Source organism: Lissotriton vulgaris, chromosome 2_1 (genome assembly GCF_964263255.1).
Source record: "Lissotriton vulgaris chromosome 2_1, aLisVul1.2, whole genome shotgun sequence".
NCBI lineage: Eukaryota > Metazoa > Chordata > Amphibia > Caudata > Salamandridae > Lissotriton > Lissotriton vulgaris.
The window spans coordinates 1040148303-1040171743 of record NC_141687.1 but is presented as its reverse complement, the minus strand read 5'-3'; the positions used below and the strand labels follow the sequence as shown (position 1 = coordinate 1040171743).

General features: G+C 44.1%; 1 protein-coding gene across 2 annotated transcripts in view; it reads left to right on the top strand.

Annotated features, from left to right (window-relative positions):
* GPD2 (glycerol-3-phosphate dehydrogenase 2) overlaps positions 1 to 23441 on the top strand; it is a 1314993-nt gene that overhangs the window by 590493 nt on the left and 701059 nt on the right. For both annotated transcript variants that reach the window (XM_086956671.1, XM_086956673.1), the window contains exon 6: positions 23227 to 23390. In XM_086956671.1, the coding sequence (XP_086812797.1) occupies positions 23227 to 23390 (164 nt within the window). The remainder of the gene's footprint in view (positions 1 to 23226; positions 23391 to 23441) is intronic.

Below are 23441 nucleotides of genomic sequence, written 5' to 3'. Positions count from 1 at the left end.
ACAATCCACTGCCCTGGCATAATAAGCCGCCCCTCTAGCTGGGGCACTATACCAGTGGTGATGGTACAGGTGCATGAGCTCTGTGCCTCTACTGTGTCTAAGCCCATTCTTAGACATTGTAAGTGCAGTAATGCCATTACGAGTATATGGTGTGGGAGTTTGCCAATACGAACTCCACAGCACCATAATGGCTTTACTGAAAACTGGGAAGTTTGGTATCAAACTTCTCAGCACATTAAACCCACATGCCAATTAGGGATTTAATGGAAAATGAGCTCAAAGGGCATCTTAGTGATGTCCCCTGATTGAAAAAAGACCTAACTCTAGTGTCCTGACTGAGTGGCTGCTCGCCACCTGCCACCACCAGACATGTTTCTGTGCCCCTGGGTCGAGAGCCTGTCATTCTCGTCCTGAAACAATGCACATCCTGGGACGAGGTACCAAGCCTCCTCCACCAGGATGGATTGGGTCCACGAAGGGGAAGCTTCAAAGGCTTGCCGCCATTGGGAGCTACCCCAGCCATTTGCTGCTCTCAGCAACTGGCCCCCGCCGGTTCTGATCCCCACTTTAGGCGGGAGAATCTGCTGGAAAACCAAGTTGGGAGGAGAGGTGTGCCCACCTTTGCCAACCCCGCCACTCAGGTGGGGGAGGCGAGGTGAAGCACAACTGTCAGTCCCCGTCATCTTGAAGATGGAAGGACCCAATCAACCAGAGTGAGGCTTATGCCACCCTCCCACTAGATAGTGGCATAATAGGGGGTGTACCCACCCCAACGAAGGGACCCATTGGTCCCAACCTGTACCTACCTGTAGCACCCCTGGGCAACCCTGAACCTTGCCTCATCAGACAAAAAGAAACAAGAAGAAGGACCAAAGCGCTGTGCTGAAGAAGAAGAGGAGGACACCAACTGACTTTGCCCCAGCCCTACTGGCCTATCCCGACCTTGGACTCCTCCAGCAAACCTCTGTGTGTCCTGCAGCCAACAGCCCTCAAGAACCCGGGGCCCTGCCCTGCCTTCGCAACACAAAAGACTTTCTCCCGTCAGCATCGGTCTTCCTCAAGGTCAACCGACTATGACTCTTTGAGTCCTCCACCACTTAGCACCCTGAGCCCCAACCCGAGTGGCCCAACACTCATCCTACACCCGGCCGCCTCTATGCTGCTGGCAGTGTAATGCTTGTGCTGGCCATTGGGCCCTTCAGTAATAACCTCAACACCAGGAGCTTTTCGTTCCATTCACCAAGGGGCCTGCTTGTCCACAGTCCCCCAACCAATGGCCTTGCTTAGTCCGTTGGCTAACGTTTGGTCCCTGCACTCTGCACCCAGCTGTCTCTGTGCCCCTGGCGGTGGGAGCAGAGTGTCCATCTGACCAAGTCCTACTCACAGACCGTCACTCCATGTATGTTCTTGCAGGACTAAGAGGGTCTCATGAGTAACTCTGAAAAACTGTAATTGTATTACAAAACACATTAAATTCTTTCCTTTAGGAAATGTACCAGCGTGGTATCTAGAGGTACCTCGTTGAGTAAGAAAAGTAACTATAAAGTAGTTTCAACTGTTTATTACTAAAGTCTACAAACCCGTAACAAAAGCCAAGTTAATGCCAAATGTATATTTGTGATACCTTGCCTTCGAGAGTACGATTTTGCCAATGATTTGGTTCTAGCAATAAAATGACCCTAAATAATATTTTTATCCAAACAAATTGGACTGAGTTCAGTCTTTCAGTGTGTGACATCATTTCTTGCCTGGTTGTGTACAATTAATGCCTAGCACTACCCTCTGATAAAACCTTACTGCACACCCACACTGCCACAAAGAGAGAGTAAGGTATTATCTACTTTTACCTCTGCCTACCTTTGGGGATCCACTGACTCTGTGCACACCATACCTTACTTTGGTATAGTATATACTGAGCCAGCTTCGTATAATCTCACTGTTTGATGCTGCGTCGTCTCCACCCCTTACATTCCTCGACACCCTTCTGTATTACTAACAGCGTGCCACCTGTAGTGCCCAACATGATACCTTCCCTTCCCCGCAACCTCCCCTTCCAGTTCTCGAGCACCTCCTCGCGTCACTGTCTCCCTGCACACTGGTTACTCGTTTCTCCAGTAATATGCAATGCTCCTCTCCAGTTGCATCCATGAGGGTTCGGGTAGCTTGGGAAGAAGGCATCTCTCTGGGTCTATCGGACGTGCAGTGGTTCTTCTGTTTCGCCCAACTGGAGCTGCTCTCTCCCAACTATAGACTCCGGCTCATCCACTTTAAATTTCTACACGATTATACAGCACCCTACTGCAGTTTTTCAAAATGGGTCTGGCTCCGGATCCATGCTGTCTGCTGTGCAACTTTCCCTCTGCTTCCTTTCTCAAGGGGTACATCTTTCTGGCCGGAGGTTTTTGCTACCTTCCACAATCACTGGACACTCACCTCCCTTCACCCTTTTGGTGGGCCACTTGGGTTATGTCAAACGCACCCAGCTCTTGTCGCCGCCTAACTGCCATACTGCTTCTGCTAGCTATGCGCAGGATCGCCATACTTTGGGGCAGAAAGCCCGCCCCCTCCTCCAAAGCTTGGTTGAATGATGTGGTATACTGCCAGGTACAAAGTGTAACACTTGTGGGAACTTATGCCGCTGCGCTTCCACCCCAGGGATATATGAGAGCCCTTTGCTGCTTTTCTCCGCACCAGAGACTTCAATTCACCAGTGGTAGTTACAGCCGGGGGTGAAATACAATCAGATGGGGAAGTGTAAATGTCGACTGCCTCATTGTATTGGCCGTTGTTTCGCGATGTACGTCTTGTCAACCGTCAACGCCTTGGTTTCAGGGTTTTTTTTATGCGTTCCAAATACATCTCTTACATTATGTCTCTGTAACCCCTCTTTTATCCCGTTATCTTTTTTTGCACCTACCCCCTGGCCCTGTGACTTAAGAAGTGCTTAAATTGGACATTGTGTGGCTTAATGGAAATTCTTATTTGATCAAGATTTTGTAACTGTGGCGTGCCCCCTTGATTGTCCTTCCTAATGCCCTCCTCGATCCCTTTCCTCCTAGTCCCATTCTCTCCCCCCCACCTCCCAATGCTGCAGGTTTTCTGTTTATATTTCAAAGCCAATAAAAACAAGTTAATTAAAAAGTCCTGGTTCTTGAACATTAAATATTTCATTTCTGAAAGTTGTGAATCCACTTTTCGACGTCAGTTGTAGTGCAAAATGGTGCTTTGTCAATAATATATGGATATTTTATAACTTTGAAGATAAAAATGACAGTTAAGAATTGAATACATGTTTTTAATCTAGTTATGAATATTTAAAGAGGTGTGAAAATAATCATGGTTAGAACTTGGTATAAATAAGGAAAACATTGTACTGTGGCCTCTGAAATGTCTCCTCCTCCAGGAATGTTTTGGAATTCTTTGGAAATTGGTGTATGTGAAAGCACTCTTGTGCCTCTAATTCTATTTTAGGGCCCCTCCTTTTCCCCAGTATCACCAAATTAATTTTGGGTTGAATATGAAAATGGTACATTTACAGTACACTTCTTGGTATCAACACTGTTGACTGCAGAATGTATTATCAATTATAACTTCACTCTGACTAATTCACCATGATCCTGTGCACCAATGAACACTTTTAGCATTACAAATACATCAAGCAGTAGTCGAAATAATTTTCTCACTGTTTTTTTTTTAATTGATTACGAGACATTTAAGCACAAATAACACCAGCACTAGTAGCAAGAATGTCAACATGGCAGAAAACCAATAATGACCAGTCATTAACAATAATTACCTCATGCTTTGGTTGGAAAAATTGCTTTTGAGTCTAATAGCAATATTTGATTACAGGTCATAAGTGAAATAATGGCAATATATTTTATAAGCAATACTGGCCAGAAGCTGTAAAAACAATATAGCCTAATACAAGGGAGATACCATAATACCTTCCATTGATTATTATTTTTTGCCCTTTTTTGGAGGAATCGGTGATGGAAGAAATGTTCAAATATAACCAGCCCTTCAGTGAAGTACTGAAGTGGATCGCTAATGAACATTTTGAAGCTCTGTCAGCAAGTTACAGAACGGCAAGCCACAGGTCGCCAGAATATAATTAAACCAGGGATGTTGAAATATTTCGTAGCTTGATGGCTAACATGTTTTTATTCATGCATGTTCTTCATAGAATCTGATGTGTATCCTGAAGTGGTACCTACCGCAGTAGTCACCCTTTTTAACAAACTATAACAGCTGAAGCAGACTTAATCAAGTAGATGAATTCTGTGGAATCTGCCTGTTTCCCCTGGGATTTGGTGGCCCCTCGGATAGACACACTGCAGACTTCTCAGCTGACCTCCCTGCCCCTTGGCAGTTTTGGGGAGGGAGCGGGTGCCAGTAAGAAAAGTGCAACAGCCAGGAAAGGTCTTACTTTTGAAGGCTATATTTGTGTGTATTCAAGCCTAGTGAGCACACAGGTGGTTGGGTGGGTGGGGGGCTTCATCCGAATTCATCCCTAAATGGAAGATAAGTTAGAGATTCCTTATTAATGGTGATAAACCGTTGATGGTTTTTCACAGTATTCCTTTGAGGACCTAAATAATACTGTGCTAGTACAATGGTATTTACGCTCGTCACGCAAACTGCCCCTTTATTAATTACATTTAAAAATGACAATATGCCTGCAAAAGAATCCTTTAACCCTCTGAGTGCTGAGGCCGTTCTCTGAAAATGCTGCACTTTTTTGGGGGGGGGGGGGGGGGGGCAGTTTGCGCTTAAGCCTTAGAAAAACGTCCCTCTAAAATATATTTAAGCAACATTTGTGTCATTTTCCACCCACATGTTGGCAATTGAAATGGTACTCTTGTTTTGTGGTTCCACCAGGTGGACATGGGAATGTGGCATTAATCTTGGCTTTATAAACCAAATTGGAAAGAGCACTGGGCAAGAAAGTGCATGTGAGTTTTAAATGACATTAACAAACGTTTGTCTGCTAAGATCACATTCCTCCAGCTTTCAAGGAGACTTAAAAGAAACAACCACCACAGTTTTTGGAGTGGCCAATATTTTCTATGGTTGCAGTTTGTTATATTCGCAGAGTGTGGTTATAAAAATGTAAATGTCATGTTATACAAGCTGTACATTTCTAAAAACTAGAGAAAATTTTGATTTCACCAAGGGGTCACTTCTATTGGTTGCTTTCTGTTTTGGCAAATAAATGTATTGGTGAAATGAAGAAATAACGCAAGTAAGTAAGCAAATAACTACTTTTATTTGATCTGTTAAAATCATAAAAAGAGTGGAACATACCAATAACGTAAGTAGAAACAAAGAGAAACAGTTGAAAATATTTTAAAATTAAAACTGTTGGTAATGAAGAAAGATCTATAAAAAATAACGTTGTTATGTCCCCATACTTCTTTGGTCTTTGTGAGGTAGTGTTTCCTAGTTGTCCAAAAACCCATGCGGACCACAAAAGAGAATAGCAGATGGTCTCCCATTTTACTCTCCACACTACTGAAAAAACAGTACCGTACATGTGTGAGTGGGCCTGTTGAATGGGACTGGAAAAGCTAAAAAACGCAACAGTATGAAACAAGCATTTGCAATGCAATAGGTCTCGCATTAGGAAAGTTTGAGCTATTGGTCTTGTAAATTACTTTTTTTTATTAATGTGTTGGTTTTGAAAATAGCTAAATTAATAGCTTTGTCATTTACAATGCCAATAGTTATAACTTTCGCAAATGTGACACCTATAGCATTTGTCATGCAACATGTTTTGTATTTATTGACTTGGATGTATTGATATTACAAATAACAATGGCTTTTCATTTTTTTAAATAATTAATACTTAAATAAAAGTGATTGTAATTTATAATGGCAATAGCTTAAACTTTTGTAAATAACTTTTGTGAAGATTATGTTCAGTGTATTTTATTGTGACGAAAATCCAAGAACAGAAGTGAAATATTAACATCTTTTTGTGACATTTGTAATAAAGCTTGAAACATTGAGAGAACATATTTGAACCAGTTGTTGTTGAATGGTTGCACAGATTGATGCTGTGATGGCGCGGAGTGATGTTGTGGTGCTCCTGAGTGATGTTGTGGTGCTCCTGAGTGATGTTGTGGTGCTCCTGAGTGATGTTGTGGTGCTCCTGAGTGATGTTGTGGTGCTCCTGAGTGGTGCTGTGGAGGCCGTGAGTGGTGCTGTGGAGGCCATGAGTGGTGCTGTGGAGGCCGTGAGTGGTGCTGTGGAGGCCGTGAGTGATGCTGCGGAGGCCGTAAGTGATGCTGTGGAGGCCGTGAGTGATGCTGTGGAGGCCGTGAGTGATGCTGTGGAGGCCGTGAGTGATGCTGTGGAGGCCGTGAGTGATGCTGTGGAGGCCGTGAGTGATGCTGTGGAGGCCGTGAGTGATGCTGTGGAGGCCGTGAGTGATGCTGTGGAGGCCGTGAGTGATGCTGTGGAGGCCGTGAGTGATGCTGTGGTGGCACAGAATGATGCTGTGGTGTTCCAGAGTGATGCTGTGGTGTTCCAGAGTGATGCTGTGGTGTTCCAGAGTGATGCTGTGGTGTTCCAGAGTGATGCTGTGGTGTTCCAGAGTGATGCTGTGGTGTTCCAGAGTGATGCTGTGGTGTTCCAGAGTGATGCTGTGGTGTTTCAGAGTGTTGCTGTGGTGGTGCTGAGTGTTGCTGTGGTGGTGCTGAGTAATGCTGTGGCGTTGGGGGATGCTGTGCGATGAGTGGTGTTGTGGGATAGACGAGACCTAAAAAATGAGTGTCCTAACGTAATGAAACTGGTGCTCAGGTAAAGTGCTCTAATGCCTTCTGGTTTAGTTTGTGCTATATGAAATCACTAAAAGAACACATAACAGTGGCTATAGGCACTGTGTAACATTTTTTATATCAATACACATACACACAAAAAAGATAAAAAGAAAAGTACATCACTCCAAGCTTGGTACAGCCTCCATGCTGCCTTTCACTCAAATCAAGCACGGAGTCACACTTCTTATTACAGATTAGAACCGCCGACCATCTAAATAAACAAGCGGCTCTATTCCCTTCTAGACCCCTCCGGGCAGGCGGGTTTTGTGGCCAGGGTTGGATACCAGGGTTAGTAAATGTATACTTGAGATGTTAAAATCCAGATTAAAAGTCAGCAATTGTAAAGTTCTGAGGGGTGGGGGAGGGGGACACAGTTTAGAGGCTCCCGGAAGCTATGAACCCAAGATTGTGTAAATGACAGGGACAGCCTGTGAAACGTGGATTCCTGGTGACATGCAGGGATCAGGTAACCTGGCATGCCCCTACCTGCTGCCCTCAGGGGGCACTAGCCACTCACTTCAATCAAAGCTGTTTATGAGTTACACGCCTGCAGTCCTTTTTTGTAAACAAACACTTGTGATGGGTTTAATAGCTCTGGGCAACAAAACTACAAGTCCCAGAATGCAAAGCGCTGTCTCTTGGCGTTCCATGAATTGCTAAGTTGTCACACATGAGAAAGGCCTTCTTGTTAGTGACGTTATTAGTACGGAAAGTCTAAGGGCTTGGGCAGGTCTCGGAGGTGACACCCCCTCCCCCGACATTATCTCAGGATCACGTGATAAAATATTTCTTTTTAAAGCACACCAGGTACTGTGTGCTCGGATGTACATTTTATTAGATGAACAGCTCTGCCCCATCAACACCTCTGGCACTGCCTCAACTGGATTGGAACAAGTCCCTAAGTATGACTGACTCTAGACGCAACATATAAATACTATTATCAGAAATACAAATAATTAAAAGAAAGCCTTTAACTGTGCCATTTGCTTGCCGACCGGTCTTCTTCCTGCATCGCTGCTCCTAGCTTCTGACTGTTGCTGCTGAGCAGAAGGGTCATTCGACTCCGGGGCGGAGCAATGCCCGAAGGAATAGGGATGTTGTGTGAAAATGCGGGGCACTGTTATAAAATTATAAATGGATGTTTTTGACTGCCGTATTAAATAAGAAGTGCGATCTGGAGGCTATAATAAAAGTGAAAGCACGCACAGTGTGCTGAATGTTGCAGACACGCATGTGGTGCCTGCAGTACTTGAAATTTACTAAAGAAAATAGTGCATACAGGCGAAGATAAAACGCCTCATTTTGCCATTTCATTTTAAATAACGTCCACGCCCATTTATTTTTTTGACGACCTGCCTCTATAGACAGTGGCGCTGCTGCAATTATGTTAAAGCACCGAACAGGGTGCTTGTAAAACTAGCAACACAGAACAGAAACAGAAAGCAGCCCGGGCTGAGTGAGAGGGCAGGGGCTGCCCGCGCATGCGCGTTCCGAGCCCCGGTGCCAAAGCGGAGTGCGGCATCTGAAGTCCCGGGTCCCAGGAGGGGGCCCGGGTGAAGACCAGCGCTGCGGAGGAGACACTGAACACGCCGAAAGAGCCCGGTGAGTGGGGGGTGGGGGGGCTGTACGCGCGTGTGTCTGTGTGTGCTCGAGTGTGTCTGTGCGTGTGTCTGTCTGTGTGCGCGTGGGTCTGTTTAAGGGGGGGTGCGTGTGTTTATGCAGTGTGTGTGTGTGTCTGTGTATGCGTGTGGCTGTGCGCATGCGTGAGTGTGGCTGTGTGAGTGTTTGCGCACGGGAATATGAGGCACGAGAGGGGCACGGCACCGTGCGCGCCCACGAGGTGAAATCTGCGCTCTGCGCTCGTGCCCCGCTCGTGTCCACATTCCCAAATACGGGCAGCAATAGGTCTTTCACTGACGCGAGACCTAAAAAAGGATGTTTAGCTTAGGTAGACTATGTGGTATTGATTGTTTGCCATATCTGGTCTTGGGGTCACATAACAGCCACGGAAACCGACCCCCTCCTGACATTTCTGAAAGTTAAACATCCCGTGGTTTCCAGGAAGCTGTGGCTTGGAATTTCATCACGCTTTCTTTCCCACCACACATTCTTTTCCACAGTGCCTTGCAAATGTCAAACGTTCACTGAAATCCCTAATTTCTTCACTTTTTGTGTGAGGCAAAGTTCTGGAATATGAAGTGAATGACAAGTCTTACTACTTGCGTCCACACAGTTATCTCGATAAAAATGGTACTACACCTTTGTGGGTGGGCCTATTCTCATGGACAGGAATGGCTCCAGAATGTATTGTAGAATCATCAAGATTTGACTTGAGATGCAGTCATTCAGGAAATGTGGCTGGCTGTGGTATATATGGGGTTTTGGTCAGTCAGCACCAAGAGAAACCTACTACCTCCAGACATTTCTAAATACTAGACTCATGGGAGACCTGGATGGTTTAGATTGCATGGATTATGCCACTTTTTCTTACCCAGAATTTCCCCACAGACATCCAAACTGTGCATAAAAATACCTCATTTCCTTACTGCTTTCATTGTTAAGGGCTGTGCCATTTGGTTCCCTGGTAGGCCTTCGCCCAGGGAACCCTACCAATCTTGGGCAATTCTAAAAACTAGGAACTGGCATAATTCAAGGTGAGGTTGCATTCCTCAATATTTTCCCTTCCCAGAATTCAATAAAAAACAATTATCATACATTTATGTTAAAGAAATCCCCAGCACAAACCTAACCATCCTGCAACCTCACACTTCTCCTGATAAAATCAGAACACCACATTTGTGGGCCGAATTCTTGAACAAAACGCAGATTTTAAAACTTGCATTGTATTGGTGAAACCACTGGTCAGTTTTATCTACTCCAGTTATAGGCTTTCTATAATCAAGTATGCAGTTACCTTGCTCATGTCTGCCAGCTGATCATGTATTGTGCCTTTTCTAGCTGTATTGAAATGTAATAGTCATAAAGAACATTTTAAATAAGTTGTCTGCACAAGTGATGAATGGGACTTCGGTATATGTCTTTCTGTGTGTATATGTGTAGTTTAACAGGGGTGTTCAGGTTGAGAATGGATGACCTAGAGTGAGCAGGTGCGAAGGGGAGCTACTTTAGCTCAGAGTATGCATGGATTTTGGGAGAGAAAAAACCCTTGCCCAACTCAGAATTTATTTATCCACTGTAGTGCATTACATATGGGGGATTGTTCGGACCTGAGTAAAGGAATGCAAACCTGGTTAGGGAATTAAATATTAATATGAATTCTCGTACTTGAGCAACCAGTAGTGCATCATGCACACCGGTATGTATTTAATTCTATTGGTGATGCATATCCAGGTTAAAGATTTTTGATAGGAAGCTTTACAAGAGTCCTGGAAAAACCATTGTGGAGAGTGTTCAAATAATCAATCCTGGAATTTGGCTTATAGGTTTGAAGAATAATGGCGCTTTCCTCATTAAAGACAGACTTATTGTATTCTGTACGTACTCTAAACATACTAAAGGGGCTTTGCTTCAGACTATTTAAGCCCTTGTAGTCTTTGGTTCAAGTCTCCTTAGCCATTGGCTTGAGACCTTGTCAATCTTATCTTGGATAGTCCACAGCCATATTTTACTCACTATTTTTGGATGTTTGGATGTGTTATTCTGCTTCCATTAGATGCATGAAAGGACTAGTTTACTTCTTGAAACTACACTACACCTTTACATGTACACATTGCAATATTGTTTTGCAGTGCATGCAGCATTTTAAGTTTTTTTGTTAATTGCAAGCCTTACTCTCATGTGTTCCTTCTGTTTCATTTTCACATCGAGCGGCTATCTGTGGGTTAGGTGGTTCTGATGTGAAGGACACAAGTATTGTTATTATTAATAGTTTATTATTAATCCCTTAAGCGCTGCCGTCGGGCAACGGCCGACGGCAACGATACCTCCCCAGTGCTGCGTACGACCGTTGGCCGACGGGCCAGCGCTCGTTATTTGAACGTTCAGCACTGGGTGCTGAACGTTCGACGCACCTAAGGTGTTAATAGTTTATTGTTTAGTTAGTTAAAACCATAACAATTTTACATACACAATTTCTTTCACTCAAAAACACTTCAATGTTACATTTTTTACAATATAAATCAACATAAAACGTTTAAACAGTATGAAAAATAGCCTTCCCCTGTTCAAGTTAGCTCTTTAAAGTGCTTTTGCTTTCAGTGCTTGTTCATGAGTGCGTAAAAACGTTATCAATTTACAATTCATTGGGGATCGGTTGAGTCCAGTCCACTTATGATAGCAGTTCTACACAAATGTATTTCTCTGTCCAAGAACGCTCTCCTTAAGAAGGTGATTCGCGCTGTTTGCCGTTTCTTACAGTGACATACAAGATTAATAAAATCTTCCTTTTTACTGCTACAGAGATGGCATTCTTTGTTCTCCATGTGTTTCCAGTGCGGCGCATCCGCCAGAGTGGGGAACTTCCCTAACCGCAATGCAATTAGTTGTCTTTTTATATGAATAGAGAAAGTATAATCTAGGTAGGCCTCTTGTTTCAGGATTTTATAGTTAATGATCACTGTCCAGGAGTGAGATCTTTTGGCAAAGATGCCTTTGTCAACTAGCAGGGAATGGAACTTTTGCGGCTTTATTTGAGTAACCGGCTGGCTATTTGCTGGCTATTTGCTGATAGATTGTCTTTCAAAGTCCTCGCGCACCTTTCCACATACCCGCATTTTAAAAATGTAATAGTCATGCGGGGCTTGCCAGACAGGGGGACACTCTTGCCGCCTCTCTCGTTGCTTTCGCTGCTTCAAAAGCGACCCGATGCAAGCGAGCAGCGCGCGCAGTGAGCGCGCCGATGACGCTCCGGAGGGGAGCCAGAGGCAAGCCCTTCTGCGCCCGTTCGCGCCCTTCCGCGCCCAGCGGTCAGCAACTATGCCCAAATTGCTACAAACACTCCCAATTTATTTACTTCTGCTGCCAATGACATCCTGCTACTTAGAGGCAATGTTTCCTCTTCTTGTACTATGTGCAATTTTTTTAAACGTAGGTTTAAATGTCCTAATTGTAATTTTGTGTTGGGTCATAGGCACGCTAATTTGTTAACTGCTGTATCAAGAGGAATGGATATCTCTACACGCAAAATTTCCTTTCCAAACACAGACAAGCACCTACATTTTTGGAGTATTAACTGCTGCTCCCTTCCCAAGAACAAAGCACACAAATTTGATCTTTTAAACGCAGAGAAACCGGATACCTTGTTTCTTACCGAAACCTGGCTCCATGCCAGCTCAGGCCCAGATGTTGCCAGCGCCCTTCCTCCTGGCTATATCATTTCTAGATGTGATAGAGAAACCAGGAAAGGAGGTGGGATTGCGGTAATTTTTAAATCTATATAATCCTGTAAATTTGAGCCTCTGCCCTTCCCAGTTTGTGAAGCCGCTTTGTTTAAACTTACTGTTTCTCCTCAAATGACCTTATCTGGCATGCTCATCTACCGTCCCCCCGGTAACCCCAAGAAATGGCTGTCCGCCCTCCCCGACTTAGTAGCCTCTTTTGTAATGAAGGCTGCCAATTTTACTATTCTGGGGGCTTGAACTTTCATTTAGAGGACCCCCAGAACAATGGGAGCACTACCCTTCTATCTGACCTCGAAGCTCTTAATCTGTTGTTACGAAATCAGGGGCCCACTCATCAGGCGGGTCACCTGTTGGATCCCATCTTGTCTAACCTTTAGTTTGATTGCAGCTTACCCGCTCTTCCTCTAGGGTGGTCCGATCATTACGCTATTCAATTTCAATTAGCCACCTCTGGGCATATTGCGCCAGTCCTCACGGGTGACCTAGGCAATCGGAGGCCCCGGAACAAGCTAGATTTAGATTCCTCAAATAGTCTTCTAATGGCGAATCCTCCAGACGCCAATTTACCCCTTCGATCCTTAAATCTTGTGGTGTCTAATTGGTTAGCTAGGTCTATTAACTCCTGCCTACCTTTGGTACCGAAACTCAGTTTTACTCACTACCCTCCCGCCCCATGGTTTAATAATGATCTAAAGACCATGAAATCCAAGTGTAAGCACTTGGAAAGAAGATGGCGTAAATTCTATGCCCCCAGTTGTAAGTCCGATTACAAGGCCGCCCTTAATATGTACCACCTGGCCTGTAAGGCGGCAAAAGCCTCCTTTGTTTTGAACACCATTATCAACTCACTGAACCGTCTGCGTGCATTATTCTCTATGGTTAAGAAGCGGGCAGGATCGAACAACTCCCCTTTGCCACCCGCCTTTGACGAGATTCAGTGTAACAATATTTCAAATTTCTTAATCACTAAGGTTGAGACTATATACAGCACATTAACGATCTCCACTCCCGTTAACACCGAGAGTCTCCTGTCCGGTACGATCTGCGAGAGCCACCTTCCCCTAACAGCTAAGATCTCTACATGGTCTTATTTGGACGACAGATCTTTTTTTGACTGCTAGCTAGGGTAAAATCTGGCTCTCCTCAAGACCCCTTACCTGTTAACATCCTGCAACAGCTTTCACCCGATGCCCTTGGAATTCTTAAAGAACTTCTAAACTCTTCTTTACGAGAGTCTTTCGTTCCTCTGGACTGGAAGCGTACTATGGTGGTCCCCTTGCTAATAACGTCCGGAGCCGATCCCACAATTCAAATTTTCGCCCAATTTCTCTGCTACCTGCGCTCTCCAAAATTTTGGAAAAACATGTGAATCGTCAGCTCACAGCTCATGTGGAAAGTTCGGGCTTTTTGCATCCTTCCCAATCAGGATTTAGAACCCATTTTTCTACAGAGACCACCTTGTTGGGGGTAACCGAGAAATTCCGCTCCTGCCTTGACCAGGGGGAGACTACGTCGCTCATTCTACTCGATTTGAGCACCCCATTCGACAGTGTCACATACCATCCTTTTAAAGTCTCTCCAGTCGGCAGGAGTAGAAGGCCCGCTCTAACTTGGTTGGCCTTTTTTCTCAGCGACCGTACGTTTCAGGTTTTCTCTTCCAATTCCTCATCTACTATCCGGTCATCTGCGTACGGAGTTCCCCAGGGGTCCACTTTGAGCCCTTTGCTCTTCAACATCTATGTGAGACCCCTGGCGACCATTGTGGAGGATGCGGGTTTATCCCTATATTCGTTCGCCGATGACACTCAAATTATCTTTTCTTTGTCCTCCTCTAAAGAAGCTTCTATAGCTTCTCTTCAGCTTGGCCTGCGTCGGGTGTCGGAGTGGATGTGTTCCAATCTTTTGAAATTTAAAGGAGAAAAGACCGAGTTTGTTATTTTAGGCAAACACAAGCATCTCTGGGGTTCCCAACATTGGCCCAAGGAAATGGGTCCCCTTCCCCAACCAGTTACCCAAGTTCTTAATATTGGGTTTATCATTGATAACAATCTTTCAATGCGGCAACAAGTGGTTAGCGTTGCCGCGACCTGTTTTACCATCTTAAGGTGGTTGCGGAAGATCATCTGGATGCTCCCGGACTCCCCTTAAAGAACGGTAGTCCAGGCACTTGTCACCTCTCGCCTGCACTACGGTAACGTTCTTTCCTTGGGCGGAAGTCAGGAGGTATTGAAAAAGCTCGCCTCCTATGTCACGTCCCAAGAAAAATATCCATCTCTCCCTTTCTTCTGGACCTGCATTGACTCCGCATTGACAGCTGTATGAAATTTAAGACCCTGTGCTATGTTTTTAAAATCAAACAAGGGACTGCTTCTGCCTACCTTCAGGAACTTATCCATCCATATATCCCTTCCCGGTCTTTACGATCCTCCCCTGAAGGCGATTATGCAACACCCAGTTTTAAACTAATCAGAATGGGTGGCCGCTACTTTTCATGTCTTGGGCCTAGACTCTGGAATTCCCTCCCAAGTTCTATGAAACACGAATCTTCTTACCTTAGGTTTCGCCGAGATCTCAAGACCTGGCTTTTCTCTTGGTGATTAGTTCTCCGTTTACTCAGACTGCAGTAGTGGACATGCCTGCGCCGGGAAACCCTGTCAAGGGTAGCTGTGCGCATTACAAATGTAATTTAAATTAATAATAATAATAATAATAATAATTTAGTGCTAGCTTGAATGTTGGAAACAGCATGTTTTTATTCCACAGTTCAATAATGCTAGTAGCCTTAAGCACGTATTCCAAAAATTGGTTGGCCGGCAATTTGTTTCCTTTTCTAGTTCCAACCATAATGATTAATTGCGGATATATTTCCTCTGTGTTTTGTTTTATCCGGTACCACACATTTATGTATGTGTAAAGTCTGCCCAGTGTTTCATTCATTAGCCCAAATTCTAAGCGCATTTGCGCTGGCGAGGCGGTCCTGGGGGGCTGAAGAACATTTTTATAAATACTTGTTATCAAGTTTTTAAGAGTCTCTGAGTACTTCCCATGCATAGCAGCACTGGGGTAAGATAAGGTTGGCAGTGCTTTGGCAGATATAGTTGCCAGGAGCGGTCTTAATAACCCCCCCCCCCCAATTTCTTTGCCAGTGAGCTGAATGCAAATTTTAAGGCCCCGCTCGCTGTATCATGTAGTTTTTCTGATCACGAACATGTCATCTATATAAAATCCCAAATACTTGTAGCAGGATACATTCTCCAATAGTTTGCCTTTAAGCCTGATGTTATGTTGAGGGGTTAGTCGGTTTGTAATATGCATTGTTTTGGATGTATTGAGTTCCAGCTTATTTGTGGACAGAAATTCAGAGAGTTTGTTTAATAGTCTTGTCAAACCAACCTTAGTTAGATACAAGAGAACAATGTAATCTGCGTAGCCAAGGTGCGATAATTGCAGCTTACCTAAGTTTGGTGAGTGTGAATCAATTCCATCGAGTTTTCCAGATAGGTCTGAGATAAATAAGTTAAACAGGTTCGGGGCCAGCCCGCACTCCTGTTTAGGCCTGTGGTGGTATACACTTTTCTGGAGATTCTAGCACTATCCCCAAGCTTCACTCGAACCCAGGTATCTGTATAGAACAACAGTAGACCCCTTAATATTTATTCTCTCCTGTATGTCCCAGGCTTTTAATTTTGCCCACAGTAGTATCCGGTCTACACTGACAAGTGCAGCTTTTAGATCTATAAAGCACAGGTGCAGATCCTGTTATTTGTTCTTATATTTTTCTGCTATAAGTCTGATTAACAGAATGTTAGAAATTGTTCTGATCCCCTTTCGAAATCCTGTTTGACTTTTTGGGATCGAATTGTGTTTCCCTGAGCAATTGACCAGATCTTCAAGGATTAGTGAGGCAAAATATTTAGCTTCAACAACCTGTAAGGCAGTTACCCTATAATTTGAGGGGTTCGATCTATCTCCTCCTTAGTAAATAGGGGTCGAACCCTGCCAACTATCTGGAACTTGATTATTGATCTCAACATCCATGTAAAGCTTCTCTAGATGTGTGCTCCAATATTCCGATTCATGTTTGAATGTGGCTTGCGGGATGCCATTCAAGCCAGTAGCGCCTTTGCTTTTTTATTTGTTTATTATGTTTATTATATCCTCTGTTGTGTAATGTAAATGATTTGTTGATGGGAGCAATTCATACACTGATGACTGAACCATGGCCAGTGATTGACAGTCGCCCATGTCTTGGGGCTGTTTCTGTTTAAATTTGTCCATGAGAAAGTTAATCCATTGTTGCTCCTGAACGTTTGAAGTTAAGATGTTTCAATGCCTGGTCAGGTTATTTATTGTCTGCCAAAATGTATTTGAATTTGGATGTCTTGCTTTATAGATTAATTTGGACCAAAACCTGTCCATTTTCGTTTTTTTTTTAAATTCCCAAATCCTCTTTTTATATTGTTTTCTCAATTGTCGAAATGTTGCCCATATTATCCCCTCGGTCTTGTCTAAGTGCAATTTCCTTTGTGTTCTTTTTAGATCTCTTTTTAGCTTTTGTAGATCATTTGGTATGTCTTTAGTGTGATCATATCTTTTAACCTTGACTTCGGGTTATTTCATTTTTTTGGCTATTTTTTTTTAAAAAGAGGGATCAAGCTTGGATCCTATTCATGGGTTCAATTGTTAGTTCAGCCAGGAGATCGTTTATTTTTTGAGAACACGTCTGTTTTAGTTATGTTTGTCAATTTCAGGCGTTTTTATTTTGTTGAAATGATTTGGCCCTCTGGTATACTAGTAGAATGAAATCTTGGCATGTTTAGATTAAATGTGATGTATTGTATCAAGTGAGCGATCAAGGTGGTGTACTCTATGAAAAAATAGGCCAATAGTGGCATTAGGGAAAGTGTTATAATTGTAAAATCTAGTGTCGTTTGCACCCTTGGGCTGTGGTATGTTTTTCTCGGCAGTCTATATTCTTCCGTTCTTCCGCTAAGCACTCGCATACATTGGTATTCAAGGTCTGTTGGTAGTTGCTGACCTGTGCGGTCCACGCGACTCGTCTCAGCATTAGATTGCTGTTTAACACACCAATATTTATTATCTGCTGTTAAGATTTCATATTCATCAGGCGTGAATATCAAAATAGAATTGAAATCTCCTGTCACTATTAGATTTCACGTGGGCTCAGCACAACGTAGACCTGATATTGTTTTATTTAGAAGAGCGTTTTTCTCCATTTTAGTTCGAAACTTCAGTTGTGTGTAATAATTAATTAATATCATTGTATTTCTTTTACCTAAGTATTTATTGTTCATAGTATTTAACAAGTTGTATGCTAGGATCAGGGGATTTCACCTGTTCAGTTATAATTTTTTTAAGCTGTGGATACGTATACTATCAATCTACCTATTGCACGGCCATATTGCTTGCATTTTTCCACAGCTACTGTGTAGTGAGTAAAGCCAGCTATCAGTATTTCTTCCTGCAACCAAGTCTCTTGCAGGGCTACTATGTCGCATTTTGCCCACTCCTTAATAGGAAGGCCCTCCTCAAGTAACTAATTGCCTAGTCCCAGCTGTATTCCTGGATAGCATGTGTGTAGCACCGCTTTCAGAGCTAACAACCCTAACTTATTTTGTCAATCACTACTTTTATTACTAAGTGCACTGGGTAGCCACCTCCATTGATCTTGATTCAGTTAAGTCTCCCTGTGTATTTCTGTGACTGGTCTATGTAAGGTCTGGACTGTACCACTCCTACCTTTTGCATTTTGTAAAATTGAGCAGACCTGTGTGGATAGTGCCATCTGATTTACTTTCCTTTTGGTATGTTGCGTTACAGTTTCTTTTAATGGAAATGGGTAGCGGGGTATTACAGGTGCTGATATTTGTATTCCCCAGGCTGAAAATCGATCAGAGCTACTTTGTATTACCTGTGCTAACTCTGACGTCTGCCATGTGGTTAATGTTCGTTCTATTATTGTATTGATGTCTCCTGGAAGAAATTGGACTGCTACATGATCTAACGATGGTATGGGTTTTAGTTCCTAGATTTCTGCCATAAGTTTCATATATCGCTTCTATTTAAGATGTGATAACTGCCCTGCGTTTTATATTCTGGTGTCAATATTATCTGTTTAGTTCCCTGGATACTTTGCGCTTTTCCCCTTCTTATGTCTTTGTCCCCGTAATCCTTAGAATGAGGTTTAATTCAATTGGTAATACAAAAACTTAGTTGGCCGTAAGAGGAGCATGGCTGCTATATTGCAGTATGCCGTTGTGTTGGGTTTTGAGATACTTCTGGACTGTATTAATCTATCACTTCATTTACTGTCTGTTGAGGTAAGGATGTTATGTCTGCTTTCTCGGCAAAACCAAAGGGGATGATGGACGGAGTGTTGAACATTGCAAGCACTCACCCCCAGTCAACTGATCTGGGTTTAATCCATCATCATTCTTTAGCTCACTCCGCCACCCCAGTTCTGACATGGCCATATGCAAATCAGTCTGACCCTGTGCCTCATGGAAACAGTCCAGCATCGAACTGCCCAGCCATATCTTCCCTGGGCCGGAAACAAGCATCCTGAGACCGGTTTCTGGCTAATCAGCCGTCCTCAGCCAGGCTAGCTTGAATCCAGTGGCAAAGTGAGCAAGGGACCCACGTCTGGGCATACCCTGCCAACTTTGGGCGAACAAAGCAAAACCAAAGTGGATGATGGGCGGAGTGTTCAACATTGCAAGTACTCACCCTCAGTCAACTGATCTGGGTTTAATCCATCATCATTCTTTACTTCACTCCGCCTCCCCAGTTCAGACATGGCCATATGCAAATCAGTCTGACCCTGTGCCTCATGGGAACAGTCCAGCACAGAACTGCCAAGCCATGTCTTCCCTGGACCGGAAACAAGCATACTGAGACTGGTTTCTGGCTAACCAGCCAGCCTCAGCTAGGCAATCCCCTTTTGGTTTTGCCTGTTTGCCGCAAGTTGGCAGGGAATGCCCAGACGTGGGTCCCTTGCTCACCTTGCCACTGGATTCAAGCTAGCCTGGCTCGAAAATAGATGGTGCACCAGCAAGGGCACGACAGACAAGGCTGCCTACAGGACAGCCCTCAACCTCTACCTGAGACAGTTGAGAGAATCGAAGAAAAAATGCCTTAGCCTCACGGATCGAATAAAGTTCCCATAACAGCAAAGAACTGTTCAACTTTATCAAAGAATTCTCCAACCCCCTCAGCTGCAACAAACAACATTACTCCCTCACGGGAACTCTGAGGCAACCTTGCAAACTTTTTCCACAACAAAATCACCAACGTCTACAGAAACTTCAAACCCCAGCCCAAGGTGACCGTCTTATTCAACCAACACAATGACCCCACTACCACCAATGAAATCCGACTAATGGGAGGGGGCTGCCTTGCTTCACAGGGCTCCGCCTTCATCATGTACTTGATCTATTCAGGGGCCCAATCGACCTATGTCCTTAGATTTAAAAAAGAAAACTTTTTATTGAATTTGAACTTATAACACACCCAGTTAGGGTACAGTTCCAACATCTTCAACCTAGGCGAAGCCAGAATAAACCATATATTCACTGATTTATTCAACTCTCAATTGCCCCGCCCACCTTCTACAATGCCTGGAAAAAAACAAAACTCAACGCCCTATTAAAGAAACCATCGTCCGACCCCAGAGAACTCTACAAATAGCAACCGAGCTCCCCGCTCCCAGACAAAGTATTAAAAAAAGCTATCAACCAACTACTCTCCTCGTGTCTGGAACTGAAACTGCTACTCGACTTTTCCCAATCCAGATTCCACAGCAGATACAGGACTGAGGCAGCCCTCTTCACAGCTAATAGTGACATCAGCACCGTACTCGACCAAGGAGAGACTGCAGCTCTGATCCTCCTAGTCCTCTCTTCACCCTTCGATACGGTCTCCCGTCACACACTCATCACAACTCTACACAACATAGGTATCCAAAGAGCCGCTCTCAGATAGATTGCCTCTTTCCTCACTGCAAGAATGCAAAAAGTTAATTTTCACCTCCGAACCCAAGGAAATTATCTGTGTAGTACCCCAAGGATCCTCCCTCAGCCTCATCCTCTTCAACACTTAGGACACCCCTGGCCAGAATCTCTGAAACCCATGGGCTCAACATCATATTTATGCCAACGACACAAAACGAATCCTCTCCTTCTCTGAATATACCACCAACTTCAACCACTACATGACAGACTTCGCCAAGTGGATAAAGGACAACTGCCTGAAGCTCAACACGAACAAGACAGAAGTTCTGATTTTCGGAAACAAAAGCTCTCCTTGGGGTGCATCCTGGTGGCCACGGAACGCTGTCCTACTCCTACCTCCACTGACCACACTAGGAACCTAGGCATCATCCTGAACAACAAGCTAACCATGATGACTCAGGTCAAATTTGTCTCCTCCTCATGCTTCTTCATCCTCGGCATGCTTCGGAAGATATTAACATTAAACCCAAAGCTCAAGATGCACCATCACCCAGGCCCCCCTCTGCAGCTGACTGGACAACAACAATGCTCTCTAAGCAGGGATCTTAGCTCACCTCCTCCAAATACTACAGACTGTATAGAATGCCACAGCCAGACCCGCTGGACCTCCCTAGATGAACCCACATTTCTCCCTACCTGCGGAAACTACAGTGGCTCCCTGCCCGGAAAATATGCCAGTTCAGGCTCCTGACCCATGCATACAAGGACCTACACAACTGCGGACCCGCTTACTTAAACCACTTCCTGCACTTCCATCAGCCCACTAGAACCCTCCACTCCGCATCTCTTTCTCTAACTCTCACCCCTGGCATCCGAAGTAGCAGATGCAGAGGGCCCTTCTTATCCTACTTAGCAGCGAAGACATGGAACAAGCAAACTCCTTATTTACAGACATCCCCATCTTGTCCAGAGTTCCGAGGATCCCTGAAGATCTGGCTAATTATGTGCACCCTGGCAGCCCCTGAATACCCTCATGGGTGACCAGAAGCGCTCTACAAATGTACTAGTTGATTGATTGATTGATTGATTGATTGATTGATGGGGTAGGGTCATAAAAACTCTCTCTGCTTAGCCTTCTGTTACTCCAGAACTGCTCATCATCCCTCTGAATAGACTCAGACTTCACTACACTTATTACTCCAGAATGAGGGCAGTACAAAGGTCACTCACTGTGTGTTGAAAAATCAATTTTATGTAGATTGCATGAGTTCGCTCTTCCCTGAGTTAATTTGTACTCTTGCAGTTGCATACAGGCCAATATTTCAGATCAGGAAATTGCGAGAATTAAAAAAACATAATCTGGGGAATGTCTTTAACCCACTGACTTCTATTGAACTAGAATCAATATAAGTTGGAAAATAGCTGAAGTAAAGCCCTTATTGGCAGTGGCAGTTGGCATGGAAGGAGGGGGGTGAGGCGGGAGGGGGCAAAAATAAAAGTATCAATCCATTTAACTTCTTCCTGCTGCGACGTCCTCCTCCTAGCTCGGGGGTTCTCTCCGGATGGGCAGGCAGGCTTCAGGAAGTTGCAGGAATCAATCCTGGTGCTGCTATCATGCTGCATGAGAGCAGCACCAGGATTGGAGGGAGCAGCCTCTCTCTCCTCTCCTGAGGCACTGGAGCCCTATGCAGTCTCGAACTCAGCTGTCTTAAGACAGCTGGGTTAGAAAAGTTTGAACAGAGCATGTCTGGCTGGCCGTCGCTAGACGTCCGGCCAAAAAGACTTGTGCACTTTAAACCTAAGTGCCCTGCCTACCACTGCTATTTGCTGCTGCCTGACTGGCAGCAGCAGAAATCAGAAAGCCCCGCTCCCGGTCCTTACGCTTGGCTCAGGACGGGGTTTGAAAAATTAAATGGTAATACATTAACTTTATTACTATTTTATTTTTCTATCTTTGGGGGCTTTTTTTTAGTGGGGGCGACACTCCTCCGCTTAACGGACGAGCTGACCCTTGTTGGCGTAAAAACAATTTAGGGTGGGCAACCGCTAAAATATAGCCATTTTTGGCTTTAAAAAAATCGAGTTTCCCGGCCTCTCTGGTCTATTGTCATGTAAGCAGATGGCCTTTGCAGGTCTTTGGTACTGGAGGGTTGAGTTTAAATGTTATACATTTAGGGTGTTTTATGGATTTGCAAGTAATCTGTCAGACAAATGAGTTGGAGTCAACGTGATCTTTATTTTCTTTAAATGTCGCAAAATACACTGGCTAACAGTTCTTAAAATCTCAAATACTTTGCATTTGTCTTAGGCTTTGTATCCAGGTTGTCACAGCTACCGACCCACTTCATGTGTTTCATCACTTGCAGCGTTAGTTCAACGTTTACCATAGAAAAGCCAAACATATAGGTTTAACCAGTGTTTGCTTCCCATTACAACAGCTGTCTCTGCTATGTGCAGCTGTACTGTAATGAATAATATTAAAAGCATCAAGGAGTATCTGTAGGTATATGCATTCATTAACTGGGAGACACAATTTAAGCGCATTCCTGTGCTAGTTGGGAACGAACTCCAAACGTTGTAAATATACCGCGGCGTCAACAAGGGGGACATTAAGATTGTCATAGGAGCAGCTCTGTGCTTCCGGGGGCAGTTGTTCATATAAACTAAAAGTGGTACTTCAGCAAACATATTCTGTGTTTATTTACAGCATTAGTAGGAATTAGGAAGCGTTTCTCTCAGGTGTTGAGGCCATCATTGAGTTCCCCTTTGTGCCCTGGGCGCGTTTGTGTCTCCTCGCTGCACACACCGAAAGGAACAGAAAAAGAACAGCTTACATACTCCAGAAGCCGTGCATTGCTCCTGTCGGCTTTCTTTCACTGGGAAGGGAATATCCCCGAGTACACTCCAAAGCGAAGCATAGGGAATTACTTCGTGTCGCTTTTGTGGTTTGAATTCTGCCGGAGAGCGTAGAACATTATTCTCAATACAGGCAGCTTATTAATATTTTATTACAGATCAGTGTTATGAGATATTTAAATCTTTCCTAATTGAAATTTGCCTGTTCTGCTTTAGGTGGTGGCAGCTGCCTTATTACTGGGTTGGAATAAAAGCTTATGACCTTGTGGCTGGAAGTCAGTGTCTGAAAAGCAGCTATATTCTCAGCAAATCAAAAGCCCTGGAGCTCTTCCCAATGCTAAGAAAAGACAAGCTTGTTGGAGCCATTGTCTACTATGATGGTATGTTTCCTTGCATCTCCTGCTTTGATTAGATGAATGACACTTGTGTGT